Raw genomic sequence first — 25,525 nt, forward strand, 5'->3', positions numbered from 1 at the left:
TACTTAACATGAATACTTATACTATTTTTTTCGATTAACGTTTTAATAGAGTTCAAATTAAAGTAAACATAAGTTAATTCTTTCTTCGTTTGATAGATTTATTTTTTATATTTATTGAGGTAGTCTTGCATAGGCCCACGGCTCCCAGATAAGAGGCCGTGGGTTATGTCGGATTCCTACCGATCAAACCCCACTGCGTTGCGACCAGACGCTTCAATGATGGGGCCACGAGTGTCGGTAAAATTCGTCAGCGAGCCCATCATCATTTTGATACCTATTTCAAACCTTCGTTTTGATTACCAATAAATAAATATAATAAATTAATAAAGCCTTTATTAACAATCTAAATGTTACATTTCTTCTTAAAAGCTACTTAAGTATTATTAAACATGTAAGTTTATGAAAGCAACATAATTAAAAATATTATTGTTTGTATTATTAGACACCGGTTCTATGATTGTCTTGCTCTTTGGCATAGGCCTCCCCAAGAATTCTCCACATCGTTTTATTTCTCGCTATCCTCGTCCAGCATGGTCCTGCCACCTCCTTTATATCATCCTCCCATCTTCGATATTGCCTTTCTTTACTTCTTTTATTATATTATCTAGGGCACCATTCCGTTGCCTCCCTTGTCCACTTTTCTATCTTACTTCTTGTTAAATGTCCTGCCCATTTCCATTTCAGCTGTTTGATTCGATACTTAATATACTACTATACTATACTTTACTTTGTTTTCTAATTATTTTCAGCCTAATTTTGTCTTTTAGTTTTACATTAAGAATGCTTCTTTCCATTCGATGTTGGCAATACCTAACATCAAATCTTTTCTTTTTTATGGATATCTGTAGGTACTAGAAAAGTTTCAAACAAGTATGTTGGATGAACCTACTCGTAGTTCGTCTACCAACCTTGAAAAGAGCATTAAATACAATTGGCTTTAACTTGCACTTAATCATGACAGACAAATTATTATAAGATATGAGATAAAAGGCTTAAGATATTGGGCTTTCGATTATTTTACAATAATCCAGTAGTGGACGAGTGGTGTTGCAGTCGCCTCGTATCAAGGTTTGTTTCATTTTATATATTTCAACCAGTTTTCCAAAATGTTTTATATCAGAAATAATATATTTTGAGAGCAGGCTTTAGTCAGCGGCAAGCGCAAAGAGATACAATAGGTTCCTTTATTTATTTCAATTCTTGACTATACCAAAGTTACATCATGTTAATAAGCCAGTACCACAAAAATGGTAGAAAAGGGTATATTCACTGATAGACAAGCTTAAATATTTACATTAAGTTTCAAGTTAAATGACCTATGAGATTTTATACATATAATAGTATTTTTTTCATTTCTCTTGTCTCCTATCTTCCTTCTGTATAATGATATTCCTTATAAATATATGTTTATTTTGGAAACTTATCAACGTTTTTCATAATTGCTTTGGATTTTATTATCTGTTTTTATTGTTAAGGTTGCCTGATAGAGATCGCCACCTAGCGATAAGGCCCCCTTTTTTATACTATGTATTTATCTTTCACGCAATAAAGAATTTTCATTCATTATAATTTAATTCATATTAGGGATAATAGGTATAGAATGACTAAATATCTGACCAATATTATAATACCTACCTACATTAATTTTACATTTACCGCCTCGTTGATAAGGGTGTTAGAATACAATATTTTCCAGTTACAACCATGAAGATATGAGTGATTTTAATCAATTTTATCAACAAAAATATCCGCTGATGGTTTTAGAAGTTAAAATATGACTAGGCTCAAGTAATATAGAATACTAGCTGTGCCCCACGGTTTCACAGGCATTGCTCCTCTCCTGTTGGTCTTAGCGTGATGATAATATACCAAATATATCAGCTATCTAACAACGAAAGAAGTCTTCAAATCGAACCAGTAGTACTTGAATTTAGCGCGTTCAAACAAACAAACAATCTCTTCAACTTTTTAAAATAATTACCTATAGATAATAAATTTATATTATTCAGAAATAAGTCTGATTTAAGAGCGATAGGTAATAGTCGATTTGTCGGTCATTCAATGTAACAAAACATTTTAATATTATTTGAGGAAAGGATAGAACAATAAACTAATAAGCGTAAAACAAAATACTCTTCCTTTTTCGTATAGATTAGTTCGGTAAAATTTAATAATATGTAAATACCTAACGTCGTAAAGATAAATAATTCAAAATAAATAATATTTGACTAGTACTTATGTCGAAATCTTACTCATAATGTATGACACGTGCTTAACAGATAAAATGCCTTAAAATTTATAATACAAAAAGATTAAAATCTGATAAAAATAAAGATATGGATAACATACCTAAATTATAAGCAATTGCCGATTCGGACAAACTATGCCATAGTATTATAGTAATATATAATTTTGTATATAATTATTATTATATACAAAAATGGTGGTCCACAAAGTCAGAATTTATTTTTATTTTCCGACAATTGCCAGGGTAAATTTGGTCATTTGATTTTGTACGGCATTTGTGTCATACTATTTCAATACTGCTTTTAATCCATTATTCCGCAACGCCGTACAAAAATCATGGAGACAAGGGGAAAAAATCTCTACCTGTACTTCGAATTCTCATCTGCATTCAGGTGGACAGCTTACAAGTGACGGCATAGTGCAGCTGAATCTTATTATTTTATGCTCTTATATCGTTCTAGATAGGTCACCTGGTGGTTCAAATGACCCATAACTTTTACAACATGGGCAAATAGTCTAATATATATTATAGGTACTTCATTATTAACTGGTGGATAACAATATATCATTTATCAACTTGACCGTATTATTTGGCGCACTTGGCATTAGAAATTTGTGGTGTGCCAAAGAATGTGTGTGCGATATCCACACAATTAAAAGCACTTGTATAATTTACAACGAGTCTTAACTGTGCATCTGTAATAGGTATGTTTTCAAAATAATTCAAAATTATCAATAATTATATAAGAAAGAGTCAAGCTATTGTTAAGTTGGTTTAATATTACTACGAGATGATACATGATTTCTTTGTATCAACCGACTTCATTAATTGATGATGGTATATTATGTGATGTTGTACAAATGATTTTTAATCCGTTGTTCTAGATGGCGACATATCTACTCCTTTTTTTGGCTGCGTGCTTCACGCTGTACGTTCACGCTGTACCAACACCACCGACCACAAGAAACACAATCTTCATAGATGAAAAACTGGAAGGACAGATTTTTGAAGGAATTGATGATTCTGACGTTGCTTTATACAATGATCCCGCAAAATACAGATTGCCTACAACCACGCGGCCCAGACACTATGAAGTGTTATGGATCTTTGATATGACAAACCTACGGTTTTCTGGCACAGTATCGATATATCTATCAGCAACTCAGGCCAATGTAAGCGAAATAGTAATCCATAGTAATGAGTTGCAAATTGTGCAAGTCAGTCTTCACCAAGGTAATACTGTTATCCCATCGACATATGTGGAGGACAAAGAACTTCAGTTCTTGCGCATTCGACCAGCAACTGCTCTCCAGTATAGCGCAACTACTCCCGTGGAGTATAAGCTGACAATTGACTTCGATGCCGAGCTACGTAGAGACATGAACGGGATATATAGAAGCTGGTACAGGAATACCTGGAATGGTGAATTGAGGTAATCAAAATCGTTTTAAACGTATAAAGGACGATACAAAATATTTTACCGTTTATAATACACATGTTACAGCCAAAACTCATTGACGGTCTACACCGTCGCTTATGATGTGTTGACGTTTTTGACTGGTTTTTGCGTGGTTTTGATATTGACCGACGACCAGTGAAAATCGTTTGTCACTCTATAAAGGCAAAGCGTGTACATGCGAAAACAAAACTATCTATAAAGTTTTGAGTTTGACCGGCGATAACTTCTGACTGTAAAATGTACCTACACAACTTTAAAAATATATTTAATTTCGTATTACAAAACATTATGTACTTCTTAAATAAAAAAAGACTCCGAGGCTTATTAAACAGGAAACAGACCTTAATGAATTAAATTGATAGCCCGGAGGCCTAGAAAATAACAAACATTTTTCTACCGAATAACAACTTTTTTAGACTAAAACCTGTATTATATATTTTGTATTGTAATAACTGTCGAATTGTCCAGGTGGATGGCAACAACCCAGTTCCAAGCTACACATGCCCGCGCTGCGTTCCCGTGCTACGACGAGCCAAGTTTTAAGGCTACTTTCGATATTACAATTCGTCGGCCTAGTACTTATAAAAGTTGGTCCTGCACAAGAATTCGAGAAAATACCACTACTGTTCCGTAAGTTTAATTCTATACTCTCTAGCTGAACACAAATTCAACTAAAATACTTTCACAGCAATTTTAGATTATGATTTGTACTATACCTGTACGGCAGACCCGTAAACGTAAAGTTTATTCACCGTTGAGATTTAACAAAGAAGACATGGTTTAAAGCACCTCTTTTTTACATCCTCTTATTCAGTGCGCAAATACGTCTAGTTCCTCTCTCACTCATGATAAGGTTTAATTTTGAAAAAAAGTTAATTTTGAAAAATAATTTCAGAAATTATGAAAATGACATATACCACACTACACCCATCATGTCCACCTACTTGATTGCACTCATAGTAGCCGAGTACGAAACACAAGACCTGGTAATAAATGGTACTTTGACATATGAAGTGATTGCAAGACCAGGGGCCATACGAGCTAATCAAAGTGACTATGCGTTTGAAGTTGGACAGGAATTATTAGCTGAAATGAGCGATCACACAGGGATTGATTTCTACAGCGTCTCCCCTCACATTAAGATGACACAAGCGTCTATTCCCGATTTCTCAGCAGGTGCTATGGAGAACTGGGGATTACTAACCTATAGGTATGATAAAATTATCTTTCATATAATAGTAGTAACTGAAGCTTAATAAAGACGTTAATATAAGTAATTCAAATTTGCTCCAATTTAATTCTACAAAACGCAAGCTGACAGATTTTTTGTCATGGGCGGTAAAAATAATTGTTCTTCTTGTAATACTTTTATTATTCCTGGTAGAGCCTGACTAGGTAAAACATTTAAAACATGTATACAGGGTGTAATCGTTAAGTGTGCACAAGCGATTATTCCGTAACTATTGCAGATATCAAAAAACTTTAAACTGATATCAAAAGTACTTAACCTAATGAGTAAAATGGCCAGAATACATTTTTAAAAATAAAACGAGAAATACCCTTAAAAATGTTACATTAAACGCTCCCATACAATTTATTTCCCATACATTTTGTATTCATAGCAGATTTTCGAATAGACATCCTCATTTTGCAATACAACGAGGAGGTGTATTTACAGTTTCTAAATGAACTTCCCTTCATATTTGCGAAGTATTTAAAGCAGAAAACCAAAAAAAGACAGAAAAAGCTAAAATCTTTCATATTAAATGTACATGGGATATTCATATCTCATACTAAATGTATGGGAGGGTTTCAAGTTAATTTTTTTGATATTTCTCGTTTTATTTTTAAAAATTTACTATGGCCATTTTACTCATTAGGTTAAGTACTTTCGATATCAGTTTAAAGTTTTTTAATATCTCTAATAGTTACGGAGTAATTGCCTGTGCACACTTAACGATTACACCCTGTAGTTGATTCTAATGATAAGCTATGACACAGTTATTTAAAGTTAGACTATTGGCTTTGCCGCAATATAGATATAACAAAAATATCTTCACTAAAATCATCTTTGACGCCTCGGTCAAATCGTTAACTTGGTCTTTGTGTAAGCTCCGTATTTAATAATTATTTAGTGCTGTAAAAGTTAACAAGTTTTCTCTATAATATTTTTCTAAAATAAACTATTTGTGAACGAACAAGAACAGTGCAACAAGTATTTAGTGCAATTATATATATAATTTCAATCAATTTAGTGAGTAAAGTAATTCTTTTCGCAAGTAATAAAGTGTCGGGTAGTGTTCTGCGGCAGCATCTCCGTGCAAGCGATTACCTCACGTAAGTCCTGTGAGCGACCGGGTGACATCTCCGTGCGGCCGCTTGCCGTTAGTCATTGGCTACGAGTCGACGCACGGCAAAGATAAGCCTCCGCAGAACTGACACGGAAGTATATTGTAAAAAATCGCGGCGTCACAGTTTACTATTATTAAGTTAATATGAAGTGCTCCGGTTGCCTTAAATCTTTTAAAGATAACAACTTCGTCAAATGTTCGTCTGCGGACTGTGGAAAAAAATTTTGTCCATTATGTATTAATGTGAGTGGATTATCCGCAGAACAAAAAAACATATGGGAGTGTCCTAACTGCTCTTCGGCCCAAAAGAGAGGGGGTGATAATAGCAATACCCCGGTGAGGTGCACTAGCGACTCTCATTTTATTACGATGCGTAAAAAAGATACGTCCGCCGCGACAGTGACGGGTGAAGACGTAAAGGAACTCACTACCGAAATTCGTCGTCTGACCCAGGAACTTTCCTCCGTCAAGCTGAAATTAGAAGACGCCACTCAATCGTTGATAATTTGTAACGAGCGCCTTGATAAACTAGAGGAGAAGGTTAATACAAGCGAATCGCGTATCAAGCTATTGGAATGTAACTCTAGGCAGATTGATGACCTGAAAGTCACTATATCCAATCTTCAATGCGAATTAAACCTACAAGCGCAACAACATCTACGTAATGAAATTGAATTAGCCGGTATCCCGGAGACTTCTCACGAAAACCTTCATCATATTATATTATTAGCGGCTCGAAAAGTCGGCGTGGAACTAAGCGATGTAGACATAGACTGGGCAATGCGAGTGGGTCCCCGTATTTCGAAGGAGAAGGGCCCTGACAATACCAATAAGCTATCCCGTCCCGTTGTTGTTCGATTTCTTCGCCGCTCGAAGCGCGACGAGATATTGAAAGCCGCAAAATCAAGAAAAAACATTAGCAGTGCAGATTTTAATTTACCCGGAGATGCCTGTAAGATTTATATAAACGAAAGGTTAACCAAAGATAATCGAATTCTATTTCGTGAGGCTCGAAGTCTATATAAGAATTTCGGCTATGCCTTCTGTTGGTGCAGTAACGGAAACGTTTATGTTAGACAGCGCGAAGGGAAAAGCGCAATTCATATCCGGTCGCGAGAAGTTCTTGCCAATATTTTTAACACAGACAAACACGTCCCTAGTCAGCCGTAGTGATAAAATTATTGATTCATTATCTTTCAATTGTAAAAGTCTTAATTATTGTTCAATTAGTTTGAAAAGAACCCTGTTTGTCTTATATTTTCATCGACATAATATGTTAACCGTGTATAACTTTGTACTATTTAAACTATTGATGTATATATTACAATCTATAATTTATTTTTATATGTATTTATTTTATTATATTTATTATAAACATAAATTATTATATTATCTCACATTAATTTATGCTAAAGACATTTATAATATATTATTAATGCAGTTTTGTACATACACAAATTTGCTACAATATTATCATCAGGCGAGAAAAAATATTATTTACATTTTTAAAAAATTATTTTCACTTTTTTCCCAACACATGAAATTAATACTCAAATGGATTTTAACAATTATTATTTTTAATGGCTGTGAATAACATTGCAACAGACTTAGATTCGTATAAAATAAAATGTAACACTGTTTCTAACCTTGAATCATGCAGAACTTATCTTACAAGTGAATATAATTTAAAAATTTTCTCGTTAAATATTCGCAGCATAAATAAAAACTTTGATAGTTTAATTGTAGCATTAAAACGCTTAAATATAGTGTATGATGTTATTATACTCACTGAATGTTGGCTCAATGATCTCTTGCAAATTCCTATACTACCTAATTACTCTGCATATAAAACCAACAAGTTCATTAACCAAAACGGTGGAGTTGTGGCTTATGTACGGAGTACCCTGAGCGTTTCAGTGTCGGAACCTTTAATCGACGATGCAAATTGTTTGCAGCTTGTTCTGGATGAAAAAACGTGCATATTAGGTATTTATCGCTCCCCGTCCTTCAGAAATCCTTCAATTTTTCTTGGTTCTTTACACATGCACCTTACAACACTAAATTTTCAATATTTGGTTTTGGCGGGTGATATTAACATTGACATTTTGGCACAGTCTGCAAACTCCTGGTGGTATGATTATTTATGTATCTTAGCAGAATTTGGTCTTGTTCCCGCGATTACACAGCCTACAAGAGAAGGGGCGTGTCTCGATCATATTTTTGTTAAAACGAACAAAGCTGTTGTGGGATTAGTTTGTGGAACTGATATAACAGATCACGATACTGTCATGGTTGGCATGAGACTAGGGAAGATAAAAACTCATACACCAAAAATGTTTATGTTTAAAAGAAATATAGATCTCATCAAAAACGACCTAAAAAAAGTGAATTGGTCCGAGGTTATGGCTATAAGTGATATACATGTTTTGGTTGAGACATTTACAGAAACACTACTTACAATTATTCATAAACATACTCAAAAAATTGTTCATTGTTCCAGGTCAAAATATATTTTAAAGCCGTGGATAACACCCGGTCTTTTGCGTTGCATACGCCACAGAGATCGTCTTCACATTCGAGTCAAACGAAACCCTCTCGATACAGTATTACTCCACGTATACCACCGTTATCGTAACTTTACTAATAATCTGTTGAAAAAACTGAAACGCGAGTATGAAGCCAATATCCTAAAATCTAGTGTAGGAAACCCCAAAAAGCTCTGGAATGTAGTTAAAAATATTTGTTACATAGATAGCCACAAAAATAAGTCTTTAGATCTCTTAAATATTAATAAAAATGGAACTATTGAATCTCTAAATATATGTAACGAACATTTTACCTCAGTCGGCGAATCATATGCTACTAATATTTTAAATAAATTACAAATTACTCAAGACACGCTGGCTTCTAGTATTAAATCGAACAATATCCCAGCAAAATCGTTCTTTTTGAGTCCAACGGATACATCTGAAGTTGAAAACCTTATTTTACAATTACGAAATGAAAAATCACCTGGCCTTGATGGCCTTAATAATTCACTAATTAAGCAGATTCGGGAAGAAATTTTATGTCCTTTAACGTCAATATATAATCGAAGCCTATCACTCGGTATTTTCCCTAATAGCTGGAAGGTTGCTGCAGTTTGCCCAATTTATAAATCAGGAGTTCGTGACAATCCCAATAATTATAGGCCGATATCACTATTGGGCGTTTTTTCGAAAATTCTGGAGAAAATTGTTAACTCCCGCCTTACCAAGTTTCTAGAGTCCAATAATCTTCTATCATCTCGTCAGTTCGGTTTCAGATGTCAAAAAAGTACGTCAGATGCTGTAAGCCTATTGACATCTATAGTAGCTTCACATTTGGACAACAAAAACGCATGTCTCAGTGTTTTTCTCGACCTTGCGAAGGCCTTCGACACTGTTTCTATCCCGCTGCTGCTTAGAAAACTTGATAATAAAGGTGTCAGGGGTCATGCATTGCTATGGTTCGAAAGTTATCTCAGAGGGAGACTTCAATGTGTGAAGATTGGAGAGAGTGTTAGTGCCACGAAAGAAGTTAATTACGGTGTTCCACAAGGCAGTATCCTGGGTCCCACTCTCTTCATTCTTTACATGGATGATATTCACAACCTCCCCCTCAGCAATGCTGATATTCTTTGTTATGCGGATGACACTGCTATAACTTTTCACGGTGGCAGTTGGGATGAGGCAGTGTTGGCTGCAAGGCAGGGAATGATACAGGTAAACTCTTGGCTCGAACGTAACTTGTTGACCCTGAATCTAGACAAGACGAATTTTATCTGCTTTCATAAGACTGCTGCGTCCGCCCCATCACTTATCGATTTAATAAATATATCTCCTGACGAATGTGCACCTCAATACATTGAAAGAGTTGAAGTTGCCAAGTACTTAGGGGTTTTGGTGGATCAAAATCTAAGTTTTAAGAATCATATAAATCTTCTGTCTGATCGCGTGCGTAAAATCATTTTCATTATGAAGCAACTCCGCCGATCTGCCGACTTCAAATTACTCAAAACTATATATTTCGCGCTATGCCAATCACTAATTACTTACTGCATTGGTTCGTGGGGAGGCGCCGTTAAGTCAAACCTAATTCGTATTGAGAGGGCTCAACGAGCGGTACTTAAGACTATGTTACAAAAACCTTTTAGATATCCTACTTTTGACCTTTATAAAGACGCCAGTGTTCTTACAGTTCGCCAACTTTTTATTCTTGATAAATTTATATCTACGCACAAATGGGTCATAACCTCTCACCATTACAAGAATTATGTGAGAAAGCGTATTTACAAAATACCAAATGTTCGTGTAAATACTTCTTTTGCTAAGCGATTCAATCCTTTTATTGGTATATTTATTTATAATAAAATTAGCTCCAATTGTAACATAAAAAACTGCACTTCTAAAAAAGCAAAGATCATCGTAACTAATTACCTTAATTCTCTAAACTACGTATCAACAGAAAATCTTCTTGCATCATTATATTAATTTTAATTTGTGTATAATCGGCACCAATAGTATTACATATTTATTATATTTATTGTTATTACATATTATATATTATATAATCTATATATATTCATTTATTTTATTTATTCCATAATTTATTATATTAACTGTATTTTTTAGTATTTTCCATATTAATTATTCTGTATCTAGCTTATAAGTGATAAAATGCTTTTGTACGTATAATAAGCGTTGATCATACCGAGGACATCTAATTCTGTTTTTTTGGTAAAATCGTCTCAGTGCCCACGATACAGGCTTGCCTAGTGTGGGTGCTATAGGGAATCCTTTTTATTGTTTTTAATAAACATAGATTAAGCCAATATGTGTAAAGCGAGCAACGTCAAACTAAGTGTGTAAAAAACATTTGGTTTATAAATAAATATATTTTTCATTTTTCATTTTTTTCAATACTAATATACTAATAATATTATAAAGCTGAAGAGTTTGTTTGTTTGTTTGAACGCGCTAATCTCTGGAACTACCGGTCTGATTTGAAAAATTCTCTCGGTGTTAGATAGACCATTCATCGAGAAAGGCTATAGCTATATATTATATTATATCATGTCGCTAAGATCAACAAGAGTGGAGAACTACGGGTAAACCGCGGAGCACAGCTAGTCTATGGTATAATACAATAAAATGAATATATTTTTCTTCAAGGGAAGCATACTTAATGTACGACGCTGAACAGACCAGTGATAATATGAAGCAAATTATTGCTTATATCCTCTCTCACGAGATTGCCCATATGTGGTTTGGAAACTTAGTGACCTGTGACTGGTGGGATAATCTTTGGTTGAATGAAGGTTTTGCGAGATACTATCAATATTATCTTACACACTGGGTTTGTATTCTTAATTTATTCATCAGTTATGTAATAAGACGTGATTTAAGCAAATTATAGTAGTGTTTATTACAAACAACGGTGGATCTCATCAAATTACTAATTTTAGGTTGAGGATTACATGGGTTTCGATACTCGTTTTGTAGTAGAACAAGTGCACACTGCAATGCTGGCTGACTCCCAAAATAATCCTCATGCCTTGTACCACCCTCATGTGGGAGATCCAGATGAAGTATGGGCCATGTTTTCAACAATTTCATACAATAAAGGAGCATGCATCATAAGAATGACGGAGCATCTGCTTGGATTCGAAGTTCACAGACAAGGATTAAGAAATTACCTAGTTAACAAGTACGTAAATCGATTGTGTGTTATAGGAAAAAATATCTTATCACGTAATTAAGATCTTTGTCAACCAGATTCGGTATCTTTTTGATAGCACTATGTAACTAAAGATATGTTCTTTCCACATAAATCAATCTTTAATTCGTTTGTAAACAGGTCTTTCCAAGTAGCCTTGCCAACTGATTTAACAGAAGCCTTGCACAACGCATCCGTTGCTGCCGGTGCTATAGCTCAATATGGAGACGATTTCTCAGTAGTCGAATATTACAAGACGTGGCATGATCAGCCTGGAGTTCCTGTGCTCTTTGTACAAGTTAACCATCAAACTGGAGACATGGTTATAACACAGGTATACTCAATTATAAAATCATACTCATCATCCATACTTTTTAATATTATAAATGCGAAAGTAACTGTCTGTCTGTTACCCAATCACGTCTTAACTACTGAACCAATTGACATAAAACTTGGTATATAGATATTTCGATACCCGAGAAAGGACATAGGCTACTTTTTACCCTGGGACATAGGACAGGTTTTATCTCAAAAATCCCACGGGAACAGGAACTATGCGGGTTTTTCTTTGACTGCGCGGGCGAAGCCTTTGGTAGAAAGCTAGTTGCTAATAAATAAACTTCTTTGAACTATTCAGTGAAAATAATTTATGGACTTGTTTGCGAATTCGTATGTAAAAGACTAAACATTTTTTTTGTTGTAGCGTCGTTTTAACATCAATTATGGCTACGCAGCTGTTAATTTCAACTGGCAAATACCAATTACATTTGCCTCCGCTAGCAATCCAAACTTTACCAACACGAAACCATCCCATATCTTAACGAAAACTGTTACTGTTGTCAATCGCGGATCTCTCGGTGACGAATGGGTCGTATTTAATAAACAACAAACAGGTAAGCTTGAAATCAACTATTCTTTGTACATACCTTAAGGCCTTGAACTTTACAGTATTATTATTTTTTTTAATTTTAGGTTACTACCGAGTTAACTATGATGACTATACCTGGGACTTAATCATCATTGCTTTGCGTGGCGCACAAAGAACCACTATTCATGAATACAATCGCGCTCAAGTAAGTGCTATTGGTATTTTAATTTTAATAAATATGAAAAAGTCATTGAACCACATTACATAAAACGCTTATTTCTTCTAGATCGTCGACGACGTCTTCCAATTCGCTCGTTCAGGCCTCATGAGTTATACCAGAGCATTCAACATTCTGTCATTCCTTGAACAAGAGACGGCATACGCTCCCTGGGTGGCGGCCATGAATGGATTCTCCTGGTTGAGGAACAGACTCGCTGGCACTGATCTATTACCTAATTTAGAGGTAGAGAAATATTAAACTGACTATTACATTAGATTGTTCAAATTAATTTTCGACAATAGTTGGACTGTGGAGTTGGACTTTACAGAGTCAGACTTAACTGTTTTGAGATTGAAACGTAAAGGATATTAATATTTCACTTACAATTTGGTGAACTTTTGAATCTTTTCTGTTTCCACGTTCAATAAGTAGATTCAATATTATAACTGCGTTAAAAACAACCGACTTCAAACTTGCACTTGCAACATTTACAAATACCGACAAAAATGCTCATAAAATAAAAACTACTGGGCCTATCCGAATAAAATTTTTATGGGACTAATTCGACACCATCCCGCATCCAACAAAAAAAGAATCACGTAAATCGGTTCAGAAACCTCGGAGTAATCGGTGTACATACATAAAAAAAACATACCGGCCGAATTGATAACCTCCTCCTTTTTTTTGAAGTCGGTTAATAAATCTGATTGTTTTAAATTTAATATAATATTAGTTAATATACCTTTTCCACAGAGTCTCATAACGCGCTGGTCAACGCGTGTGATGAGCGAACTGACATACTACCCTGTGGCCAATGAGACCTTCATGAGATCGTACTTGAGACGCCAGTTAGCACCTGTCCTGTGTAACATTAATGTAGCAGCTTGCCGTACTGCTGCAACCACCCAACTGAACGCGCTTCTTGTGAATGGAATCGAGTAAGTTGTTTGTATTTCATGATATTATAGACTTTACAATAGATACATTAAAATACTGCAAAATTTCACCATTTGTCAGATATGTTAACTTAAAATATATGAACATTGAACAATTTGGTTTTCCATATAGCTAATGTTCTAGATATGATATTCTCTTCATAATATTATGATCCACACCATTCAGTTTTTCTAATAGAAACTTCTTACAGAGTACCAGTAAACAGCCGAAACTGGGTATACTGTACTGGCTTACGGGCTGGCTCTTACAACGACTTCGCAGCGTTGTGGAGGCGATACCTGGAACACAATGTTTACACTGAGAAGATCCAGCTGCTCCAGACTCTGGGCTGCACAGCTAATGTGCAGGCATTGAATCAGTGAGTATTACATTTTTAAAGGAGGTTTATTGATATGTAGAAGACGCGGTATGAATTCAGATATATTCTATGTTCCATGTTATAAAAACCTTTTTAAGTGGCATTATGGAAAGGAAAAGACATAGTGCATTGATTCTTTATTATATTATTTTTCGTATATTTATATAGTTATTTCATACAGTTAGAAGTACCTAATGATATTTTTTAAAAAGAACTGACATTACATTTTGGAAAGATAAGGTTGTGGTGAATTTCAGCATTCTTGCCAGTGTACAACAGGAATAGTCTGGAAGAGTGCAGTTCTGAGGAAACCTTGCGTGATTGAATTTGCACTCAAACACACTTTGAACCTTGATTTTCTTTTCATATAAATTTTAATTTAAAGATATTGTACATATTAAAATAGTGTATAATTGTTGAGCCACTTTATGCACCATTAATTTATTTTTTTCATAAATTAAGAGCAGTAAAATCATAAAGCATATCGCTTACTGATAAAGATTTAATAAAGACAATGTTTTTCTTTTTAACAGGCTATTAACATCGATTGTGCAAGAAAACTACGAAATTCGTCCTCAAGATTATTCAACTACGTTCAACGCTGCATTGACAGGAAATGAAGCAAATACACAAGTTGTTCTAGAATTTGTTAAAAATAACTTGGCTAGTGTGACTCAAGCGTAAGTACATATATTTTTAAAAGAAAAGTTTAGAAGTTTAAATTTAATGTGTAAATATGAATACAATACAATAACTTTATAAAGTTATTTAGAAAAAAAAATAGATAAAAAAAAATGAAAAAAATATAAAATATACTTGAAAAAAAATCTTAAAATAAAAAATAACTTCATTAAATATAAAAAAAAACTCGTATTCGCAGGTTTGGCTCCCCGTCCACTCCGCTATCGAATATTGCATCTAGACTGAGAACTGTGGAAGAAGTTAATTCGGTAAGTTTTAATTTTGTATGACGTTTATATATTATGGAATAATCCCAATCTTATTACTATTCCATATGCTGGTAATGATAATAAACAAATTAATAATCTAATCTAATAAATATTGATCGTTTCAGAAGTTTTATTTCATTGATTGCAAACAATACATCTTGTTACAGTTCCAAACTTGGGCGAACCAATCACAAGCTGCCTTGGGTGATGCCTACACTGGCATCTACAACGCGGCGGAATCAACGAGAGAGAGCATAGCGTTCGTCGAGACGATTCGTAACGACATAAACAACTACTTAGTTAATGGGGATGAGGTTATAGCAGCGTCCACGCCACAACCAGAATTGGTCACTGACCCCGTCACTGTGCCAAGGCCAGAAATAACTGAGCCTGTTACACCAGATATCCCTGATTCTGCTGTTACAGCCGTCCTGTCAGCGTTTGTGTTGACGCTGGCTGTAGTCACTAACTTATTAATGTAATTTATGTTAAATTTAACTTTATACTATTTGCTATTAAACTTTTTTGATATAGGTACGTTCTTTTGTTTTATACCTTCTAAATTTCCCTACCTGCTTTAGCTATATTCCTATAAAGTGCTGGAAGTACAGATAGATGTTTTTGACTAAGAGATTTTGAAATAATATATTATTACTCTTTATTATTCCTCATGATTTATTACACATATTATATTTTTTTAATATCATATACTTATAGATATATCAAAAATTAACAATATGAAGCAAATGTAGATTACATTTTAGAACTACCTACTGTTACCGATAAAATATTTGATAATTGTGAACATTTCAAAAGAAGAGATTAAAATTTACACGTTTTTAAAAAAATGCAGTGAAATATTCCACGTGATTCACTTGATAATCAATCAAAGTACCTTGTATTTATAATTAATAATTTCTTTTTGTAAACATGATAATAAAAATATTTACAAAATTATCGGAAAATAGCTACCGAGTTGCTGTTTTTTACTAAAACTTGGAAACTTTCAGTCGATGAAGTAGTAAAAGGACAAAGGTATTGACGTTCAACACAAATCCGATAAGATGTATCATAATCATTTTCCTTAAGATAGTCTAATTTATATTACTCGTTTTTAAGTATTTAGAATCGTGTGGTTTATTACAATATACTGTTATTTTAAAATGACACAAATTTACGAAGGAAAAACAAATGTATGTAGAAATTACACAACTTTTAGCTTCTAACAAAAATTTATTTACTCAAAAATATTAACTGTCATTAAAGTTGATAAAAAAACGAAGTGGATCAGGTTTTTTTGGGTTTTCATTTCGTCAAACGAACCTATGCGGTGGTGAATATTTATAAACTAAGACATTAAGGATGTAGGTAAGCGACATCCGCATATAAATCACTTACTAGATTGATAAATAATATCTCAATGTCTACTATTGAAAGAAATGCTCTTCTTCATACTATTTACTACCTTAAAAACACAAAAACTAAAATATCCTCTACAAAGATTATCTTAATTTTAGGGTATTATCTTAGGTATACCATAGGTATTATCTTAATTTTTGGAATCTGGTACATAATTGCGGTCACAATATTTCAAGCTTGATTATTTCTGGGAAATGGCTCCGCTATCGTAATCTTGGAATTTTTGGCTTCATCAATTATAAATATGCAATAACTTTTGAAAATTCAATAAATATTCTCGGTCATTTTATCTCCATGAGAACAAAATACATTTATGGTAATAATAAAATTAATCTTAGGCAAAGTTTATGAAGTACAGAGGAAGTATATCTACGAAGTCAAAAGCTCGAATAAATAAATAAATAGGCTTCGTTATTACGTGGACCCTCATAGGAGGCCCGTGTCCCAGCAGTGGGAACGTATATGGGCTGATGATGATGATGATGATGATGATTACGTGGAAAATACTCTGGCGTTATATATTTCATGATCAGATTACCTACTACAATTGCAATATAATTGACTCAAATTATAATATAGTAGAAAATACACATTAAAAATGCGTCTATCACAATTTTATCATAAGCACAAGCCAAAATTTATATCACAATTGTGCCTTATAATCATCATCATGATTATAATATTGATATTATATACAATCGAATTCTTAATCCTATCAGTTTTTTGACCTTCAGAAGTGTATCTTGAAGCAATTAAATATAAGACTTAGGATAAGATAACATTATCAATATATCGAATGACGATAATAAAGTATTTAGCCTAAATCCTTTATTTTCATGGAAAACCAGCGCTAAAATGGTAAGTACACAAGTATTTTGCCTGAATATTTAAATCAAAAATTGATTAAGTTTCTCAGTTTTTTTTTTTATAATATTCTTCTTCTGAATAAAATATTTATTATCATACATCTATGTTGTTGAGCCCTAAATGAAATTATATTTCAAATTAGACCACATTATAAGGAAATGAATGCTCATTAATAATCATAATTATTATCTGTGATTTGTGAAAAATAGTCAATTTTTCACAAATCACGAGGTAGTTAATTAGATAAAAGTTAACTAAGTAAGTCACAACTGAAAAAAAAAGATAAAATAATTAATCCTGTTTAGTGATGAATAAATTAATACAAATCACTAGTGCCTGAAAGGAAAACAACGAAATATTTGTATTGCAGATGGTTCGCTGGTTTGCCCCAATTTTGGGGTTGGCCCTTATTCAGGGTCTGGTAGCCCTCAGCCCAATCCCAATACCAGAAGATGAGTGGGCAGAATTTGCGGCAATGTTAAGTGATCCTCTTTACCGCCTTCCCACTACTTCCAGGCCACAACGATACGAAGTAACCCTTACACCTTACTTTGAAACCGTACCTACCAATATTCAACCATTTACATTTCAAGGAAACGTTGTTATTTATACAACCATAGCCGAAGCGACCAATGAAATTGTTTTGCATTGCAATGACCTTACTATCCAGCAATTAACATTAGAATTGAACGGAGTAGTTGTACCTTTAGCGACTAATACGTTCACTTGTGAAATGCCATATAGCTTTTTGAGGATCCGCGCTAATTCCATGCTGGAAGTTGGTCGCCAATACGTCATAAAGTCAACCTTTACAGGCAGATTACAAGAAAATATGCGCGGTTTCTATAGAAGCTGGTATGTCGACAGTACAGGTAACAAAAGGTGAGTTTTATTTTTAGTAATTTAATTGAAAAAGAAACTTGAATGTATAGGATTATCCTTATTGCTTACATGTTTATAAATTTTAAATTAAAATTGATAAGCTTAATTATTTTTTGTGTATGTCTAACAAAACAAATACATATCACTGGGAAGTACAGAGAAAAGTTTCTTGTTTATTAAAAGTTGTTATAAATATTAATATTTACCTCTACTTCTTTAAATGAATATAACCTAAAATCAACCGTAATTTCGTCAAATATTTATAATTGTCGTGATAGATGGATGGGTACCACACAGTTCCAGCCAGGTCATGCCCGTCAAGCTTTTCCTTGCTACGACGAGCCAGGATTCAAGGCCCTCTTTGATATTACCATAATCAGGGAACTGGATTTTAGCCCGACGATATCAAACATGCCTATCAAAACTAGGACAACGTAAGTGGATTAACTATAAACTTTTAATTCTTACGTGAATATGTTTCATAGAAACATTTTTTTTAATTATCCTGACTGAAAAACAGTAATAAAAAAGCTCATGATGTTGCAGAATCGCAAGTACTAATAGAGTTTCCGAAACATTCCACACCACCCCGCTAACATCAACTTATTTGCTTGCTTTTATCGTCTCTCACTACGACGAAGTAGCAACAAATAATGACACCGTGAGACCCTTCCATATCTATGCTCGTGACAATGTTGGTACTACAGGGCAATGGTCTCTGGATATCGGTGTCAAACTTTTAGATGCTATGGAAGAATATACGCAATATCCATATTACGAAATGGCTCCTTATTTGGACATGAAACAGGCGGCTATTCCTGATTTCTCTGCCGGAGCAATGGAAAACTGGGGATTGCTTACTTACAGGTATAGTCTTATGTATACTTTAAGAATTACAATCTAATTTTTTATTCATCTTAACAGTTTATGGTATGCTAAATTAATATCCTGCGTATTATTACTATAGAATACGTTACATTTAATGTGTTAATTATTTTAGAGAAGCAAACATCCTCTATGATGATCAGAATTCTAATCATTTTTACAAACAACGAGTTGCAAACATTGTGTCCCATGAAGTAGCCCATATGTGGTTCGGTAATTTGGTCACTTGTGCTTGGTGGGATAACTTATGGCTCAATGAGGGATTTGCTCGATTCTACCAATATTATCTCACTCAAATGGTAAGTCTCTTTGAAATTGATAAAAGTTTTCATTTTTTGTTCTTGTTTTAATTAGCGGTTCACTTTTGAATCTTGGGGAGTTTTGTGTATAAGTACAGTAAAAAATCTAATAATATTTCGGCTTATTTAACTTCTATTATATGATATTTAATTTCACAGGTGGCTCCAGAATTGGATTACAATACAAGATTTATTGTTGAACAACTTCACGTAGCTCTGTTGTCTGATTCCGTTGATACCGCACATGCTCTCACAAATCCTGATGTTAGTGATCCTGCTAGTGTCAGTGCTCACTTTTCAACTATCACATACGCTAGAGGAGCAGCAATTTTGCGAATGACACAATATTTAATGGGTGAAAACACATACCTTAAAGGTCTTCGAAGCTATTTGAAGGAAAGGTAATTAAATTATTCTGTCGTAGGAACATCAAAGTAAGCTTTTTGAGTTTATTTTAATATGTTTGGTTTGTCTTAAATAGGCAGTTTGATGTAGCAGAACTGCAACATCTTTTCCGAGCTTTGGACGCGGCTGCCGCTGAAGATGGTGCTCTATCAGCTTATGGCGGTATCACAATTGCTTCGTACTTTAAAACTTGGTCTGAAAAGGCTGGTCATCCTCTCCTTACCGTCAATGTTGACCAGGCAACTGGTCGCGTTACAGTAACACAGGTAAATTTATGTATTTTTACTATGGAATCAGAATTAGTTCACTAATTATTATTTTAAATATTTTTATTTAGAATTATTTTACAATACTGCAGTATAATATGAATCAATTATTATTATAGGCCCGATGGGAGAGAGATACCGGTGTTTCTCAGTTTACTGGTACTTGGGAGATCCCTATCACATGGACGCGGGCTGGCTTACCCGATTTCAATAACCTCAAACCAAATTTCGTGATGACAGCACAAGCTATGTCGTTCGATACTGGTGCCAGAACACCACAATGGGTTATTTTCAACAAGCAACAATCAGGTAATATCGTGTAGAATTTAATTACTTTTTACTTACATGTAAAAATATTTAACAAACATGTTGATAGGACCTCGACAGTATCCATTTGATTTCATTTTCATTTAGCCTACTTTTATAACTAAGTCAGTCAGGCCTTTACAGATTTTTTCTTTATAATGATACAATTTAAGCATAAATTTGATGTTAGAGAATTTAAGATCTGATGTGAATAAATACAGTTTAAATGTTACGGCATATTTCTTTCAGGTTTTTACAGAATAAACTATGATCGCAATAACTGGATTTTGTTAACTAGAGCTTTAAGAAGTAACGAAAGAACAACTATTCACGAATACAACAGGGCTCAGGTAAATAATAATTAAATTAAATTATTATTAGTTGAATGATTACTATGTATTATCACAAGTTTACCTTAGAATGTCTTCAATGAATGTTTTATTTTATTTTCATTTACGAATTAACCATTTCCTGTATTTTTGTCAGATTGTTGATGATTTATTCAACTTTGCACGAGCTGGATTGATGTCGTATGATAGAATCTTCAACATACTGTCATTCTTGGAATTCGAAGACCAATACGCACCATGGCTTGCCGCCATCACCGGCTACAACTTTGCAAGGAGACGTTTAGCTCACGATTCCGCCAATTTGGCTAAATTGAGGGTACATGATTTGTATTCTTACATATATATTCTGACTAACACATCAAATAAAATAGTTACTGAAAACAATGGATATGATAATGTCTTCATTTCTGTTTAATAATCTTTTTTTTAGGATCAAATCTTAAGCTCCAGCAAGGCTGTCGTTGCTAGACTTGGTTACGAAGAAAGATCTGGTGAATCATTTATGGATGGAATACTGAGGATGTACTTAATGACATTCCTGTGCGATGTTGGGGATGCACAATGTGCGTCAGTCGCTAGAACTTACTTCCAACGCTGGAAAGAAGGACAGCAGTAAGTTTTTTTGTCTTACTGCTGTATTTTATTTATGAATCTATACATAGATAGCTCTTGGTCTTTGTTTCGAAGATAATCTCTTTTTTAATATTTAAAAATGTTAATGAATTTTAAAATTGATTTATTTCCAGTTAAATCCTATTACTTACTTGTACTTGTATGTAATACATTGATATTTCAATACATTTTAATCTTTAAACAATTAAACACCTTGCCTGCTACGTTTACGCTATAAGCGGTCTATTTATTCCAGCATCCCAGCGAATATGCGTCCATGGGTCTATTGCAGTGGATTGAGACAAGGAAATGCCGACGACTTCAACTTTTTCTGGAACAGATATTTGAATGAACAATTGGCCAATGAGGTAGTAGTGATGCTTCAAAGCGCTGGTTGCACAAGCGATACGGCAAGTCTTGAAGCGTTCCTAAACGCTATCGTCGATGGACAACAAACTGTGAGACCGCAGGACCATTCAACAGCACTTAATTCAGCCACCACTGGTAATGAGGAAAATACAATGAAGCTGTTCGACTGGCTGAAGAGAAATCTCAATCAAGTTATTACTGGGTAAGCTTTGGAATAACTCTAGATTTAAAGAGCCTTAATTTTCTTTGATTATTATTAAGTCACTGCAATTTGTAATCTTTACAATTTACTGCTAATAGAGTTGTTATTTATGATATTTTAAATTTTATAGACTTGGCAGTGCAACAACACCTGTTAGTAACATTGGATCCAGATTATTAACAGAGGCACAAATGACAGAGGTTGGTTTACTTATTTATATATTTTTAATTTAAAATAAGATACAATGAGTACTGAAAAATACCTAATTACAAAAATGTTGTAATTTGAGATGGGATTTAAGATTGGTATTCTCTATATGATTTATAGTCAAAATTTCTGCAATAATATAATTAATTTTCTTGTATGGAATTGTTTTCCCGCTAAAATATACACTACTTTACAGTTCCAAGCTTGGCTTGACCAGAATCGCGAAGTATTAGGTACTGCCTACAACACCGGCGTTAATGCAATCAACACTAGCCGCAACAACTTAGCGTGGTCCGGCAGGAGGTTGTCTGAATTCGTAACTTTCTTCAACAGCGGCTATGTTGAGGAAAAGTTAGATTTTGAAAATGAGGATAATGAGGACGATAACGATGCCGATGGAGACGACAATGAATCCGATGGAGGAGACAGCGATGAAGACAAAGATGATGATAATTCAGCTAATATTGCTGTACTGAGCGTTGTAACGCTTCTTGTTACTGTGTCCATTAATTTATTGGCATAAATTTTAGTGTAATCAATATTGTTATTGTTATTTGTATTGATATTAAATTTTTTACATTTTCCTTGTGAGTTTTTTTTGTGTTTGTGTAAATGATACAAAGAGGTAGATAATGGCAGATAGGTTTTTAAGATTTTTTTATTAATTAGAACTCCTTCTTTCAAAAAAAATAGACATAAACTTATACTGTGCTTATACTTAGGGGAAACGTCGGCCACTTTTTCTGTATTATACCTATAATACAATTTCTGTATATACAATCTGAATTTAATTGGCATGAATGATTCTAAACACTACATAGTATAAAACAAAGTCGCTTTCTCCGTTCCTATATTCCTCTATATATCCCACAATAACATTTTTGTCATCTCTTTTTACGACAGAGAATGGCCAATTTTCGAAGTCATTTTAACCAATACAGCATTAATTCCTTTCTAATTAAATACCTTAAATAATTTGATGTAATATAATATGTAGATATGGCCCTTTGTAGCATAATATGACTTATATGAATACTTTCGAATTCGTAACGTACTACATACTACGCAAATTTTAGAATTTGTTTGCAGCATTGCACCCGTGTTCTGTATCTAATTGTCCAAATTTCACTTTGAATATTGATCTTACTGAACAATATTAACAATAACACTTTTTGTTCAATGCCTAATGGAAATTAACCCAGAAATCATTGGTTCTAACTTTCTAATCAGTACGAAGGTCCTAAGTACAAGAAAGCGTAGGGTTTTTCCTACACTTACCACACCCCGAAATACCTTGCTTCTGAGTGTGACATTAACAAATTATTATTATTACATTTTATGGCTATGTTAAAAAGATAGGGTTTAAGGAAAAAAAAACTATATTCATCGTCATCATGAAGGCATTATAATCATTATCATTCATACTAGAAACCTTTATTATGATAACATGATTAAGAATTGATAAATGTAATTGTTTCGATAAAATAACTAGTCCGCAGTGAGGCACCGGAGTGGTCACCATGGGTAAGTTGCATTAATTAAATTACAATTTGCAAATATTTATAGTAAAACTAATTGCAATTGTAATCCATACTAATATTATAAATGCGAAAGTAACTCTGTCTGTCTGTCTGTCTGTTACTCAATCACGCTTTAACTACTGAACCAATTTGCATGAAATTTGGTATAGAGATATTTTGATACCCGAGAAAGGACATAGGATAGATTTTATCCCGGAAATCCCACGGGAACGGGAACTATGCAGGTTTTTCTTTGACTACGCGGGCGATGCCGCGGGAGGAAAGCTAGTAATGATATATATCAATTGAGTGGTGAGCTTTTAAATCTAGCATAACTTATAACGTATGCAAGCAATGTACATAATACAAATATTTTACAATACAATATGTAGTTGATATTTTAGGTAGCCTTTTTAAAACTATAAACCTTTAAGTAACTCAGAAATTATAAATTTCGAATACCTGGCCACTTTTCAGAAATATAGAGATAAAAATTTACGTGGGCGATTAAGCATGTATTTTCCGAAATACACAGAAAATACAAATAAAAGTGAATTTTAAAACTGTTTCAGATCGCAAAATGCTGGTGGCCTTCATCGTCCTCTTAGCAGGACTTGTCTCTGCGGAGCCAGAGCCAGAATTCCAATGGGTCGGTCACAATACCAACTTGGATGACCCTAAGTACCGACTCTTGGACAATGTCCAGCCTTTATACTTCTACGTAGACCTTAACGTCTTCTTGAATGAATCCAGATTCGACGGATTGGTTCAAATTGAAGTCGAGGTAGGTAATAAGGCTAAGTAAGAGATAATTATTGTACCCGCATTATCTCATGGCGATTATTATAACAACTTTTTCAAGGAAATATTTCGGCAGGTTTAGTTTTTATATTTCTTCAAATTATCGAGATCACATTATTGTATGCTACAATTTTGCTAAATTTATCTTTGTTTTGCTCCTTTGGTAAACCAAATAAAGATGGGCGTTATTATTATTTTATAGAGGAAAAATATGTTTTGCTTTCGTTGCAAGTTCTTTTTCTTTTACATAAAAATTATCATTTTTGGGTTATAATGTTTTACAATGTCATGATTACTCAATACAAACTCAATAACAATAATAACGAACCGGATTAAAGTGTGACAAAATGTGTTGGTTATATTTCAAAATTTTACGACAATTGATATAAATGATAAGATGTCTGTTAGCTTTATCAATGATTTATATTATTTTTTATCAATTATTATAAACCAGTCCTATGATAATTAAAAAAATCTAATCATTTAAAACTATCAAGATAAATACGTTGCACTATACGAACCTAATTACATATTGTATTTGTTTTGTAATACCTACACCGAATAACAGGATACAGGTAAAAATAATTAGTACTTTAAATACCTGTAGTTTTAAGTTCTCATTTAAATATTTCTTGATTCTTCCATTGTGTATTTAGACGAAGCAGTCTATTATGAATAGAAGGGCCTGGTGAATTTGTAATTTTACTTTTTACATACATGCCATCCAATATAATCGACAAATTATACTACGACAAATTAACACGTACCTAGTTTGCCAATCTTAATCACAAGCATGGAAAATAAAAAATAATCAAACTCAAACATTTATTTATTCAAAAATACTTCTCTTAGAAGCACTTTCGAATCGTCATTACATTTCGGATATAATGGATGGACTATTGAAGATGATGGAATCAGAATCCTCTGACAAATATGTAAATCTCGTAGATAGTAAAACCTTCATCAGTAGCGTTGTTTCATTACAAAA

General features: G+C 33.6%; 1 protein-coding gene across 1 annotated transcript; it reads left to right on the top strand.

The window, feature by feature from the left end:
- Positions 1–969: 969 nt before the first annotated feature.
- LOC123693220 lies at positions 970–22,800 on the top strand. The gene is made up of 29 exons (XM_045638220.1): positions 970–1,068; positions 3,133–3,680; positions 4,176–4,337; positions 4,603–4,917; positions 11,251–11,434; positions 11,544–11,785; positions 11,936–12,128; positions 12,498–12,687; positions 12,767–12,867; positions 12,949–13,125; positions 13,636–13,820; positions 14,030–14,197; positions 14,731–14,877; positions 15,078–15,147; positions 15,315–15,627; positions 17,342–17,424; positions 17,804–18,315; positions 18,594–18,749; positions 18,862–19,182; positions 19,316–19,499; positions 19,659–19,900; positions 19,981–20,170; positions 20,290–20,479; positions 20,726–20,826; positions 20,963–21,142; positions 21,257–21,438; positions 21,695–22,009; positions 22,140–22,209; positions 22,413–22,800. Exons 2-29 carry the CDS (start codon positions 3,133–3,135, stop codon positions 22,737–22,739), a joined length of 6,048 nt encoding a protein of 2,015 aa, XP_045494176.1. The 5' UTR covers positions 970–1,068; the 3' UTR covers positions 22,740–22,800.
- The last annotated feature ends 2,725 nt before the right edge of the window (positions 22,801–25,525 follow it).

Source organism: Colias croceus, chromosome 7, assembly GCF_905220415.1.
Source record: "Colias croceus chromosome 7, ilColCroc2.1".
NCBI classification, from domain to species: domain Eukaryota; kingdom Metazoa; phylum Arthropoda; class Insecta; order Lepidoptera; family Pieridae; genus Colias; species Colias croceus.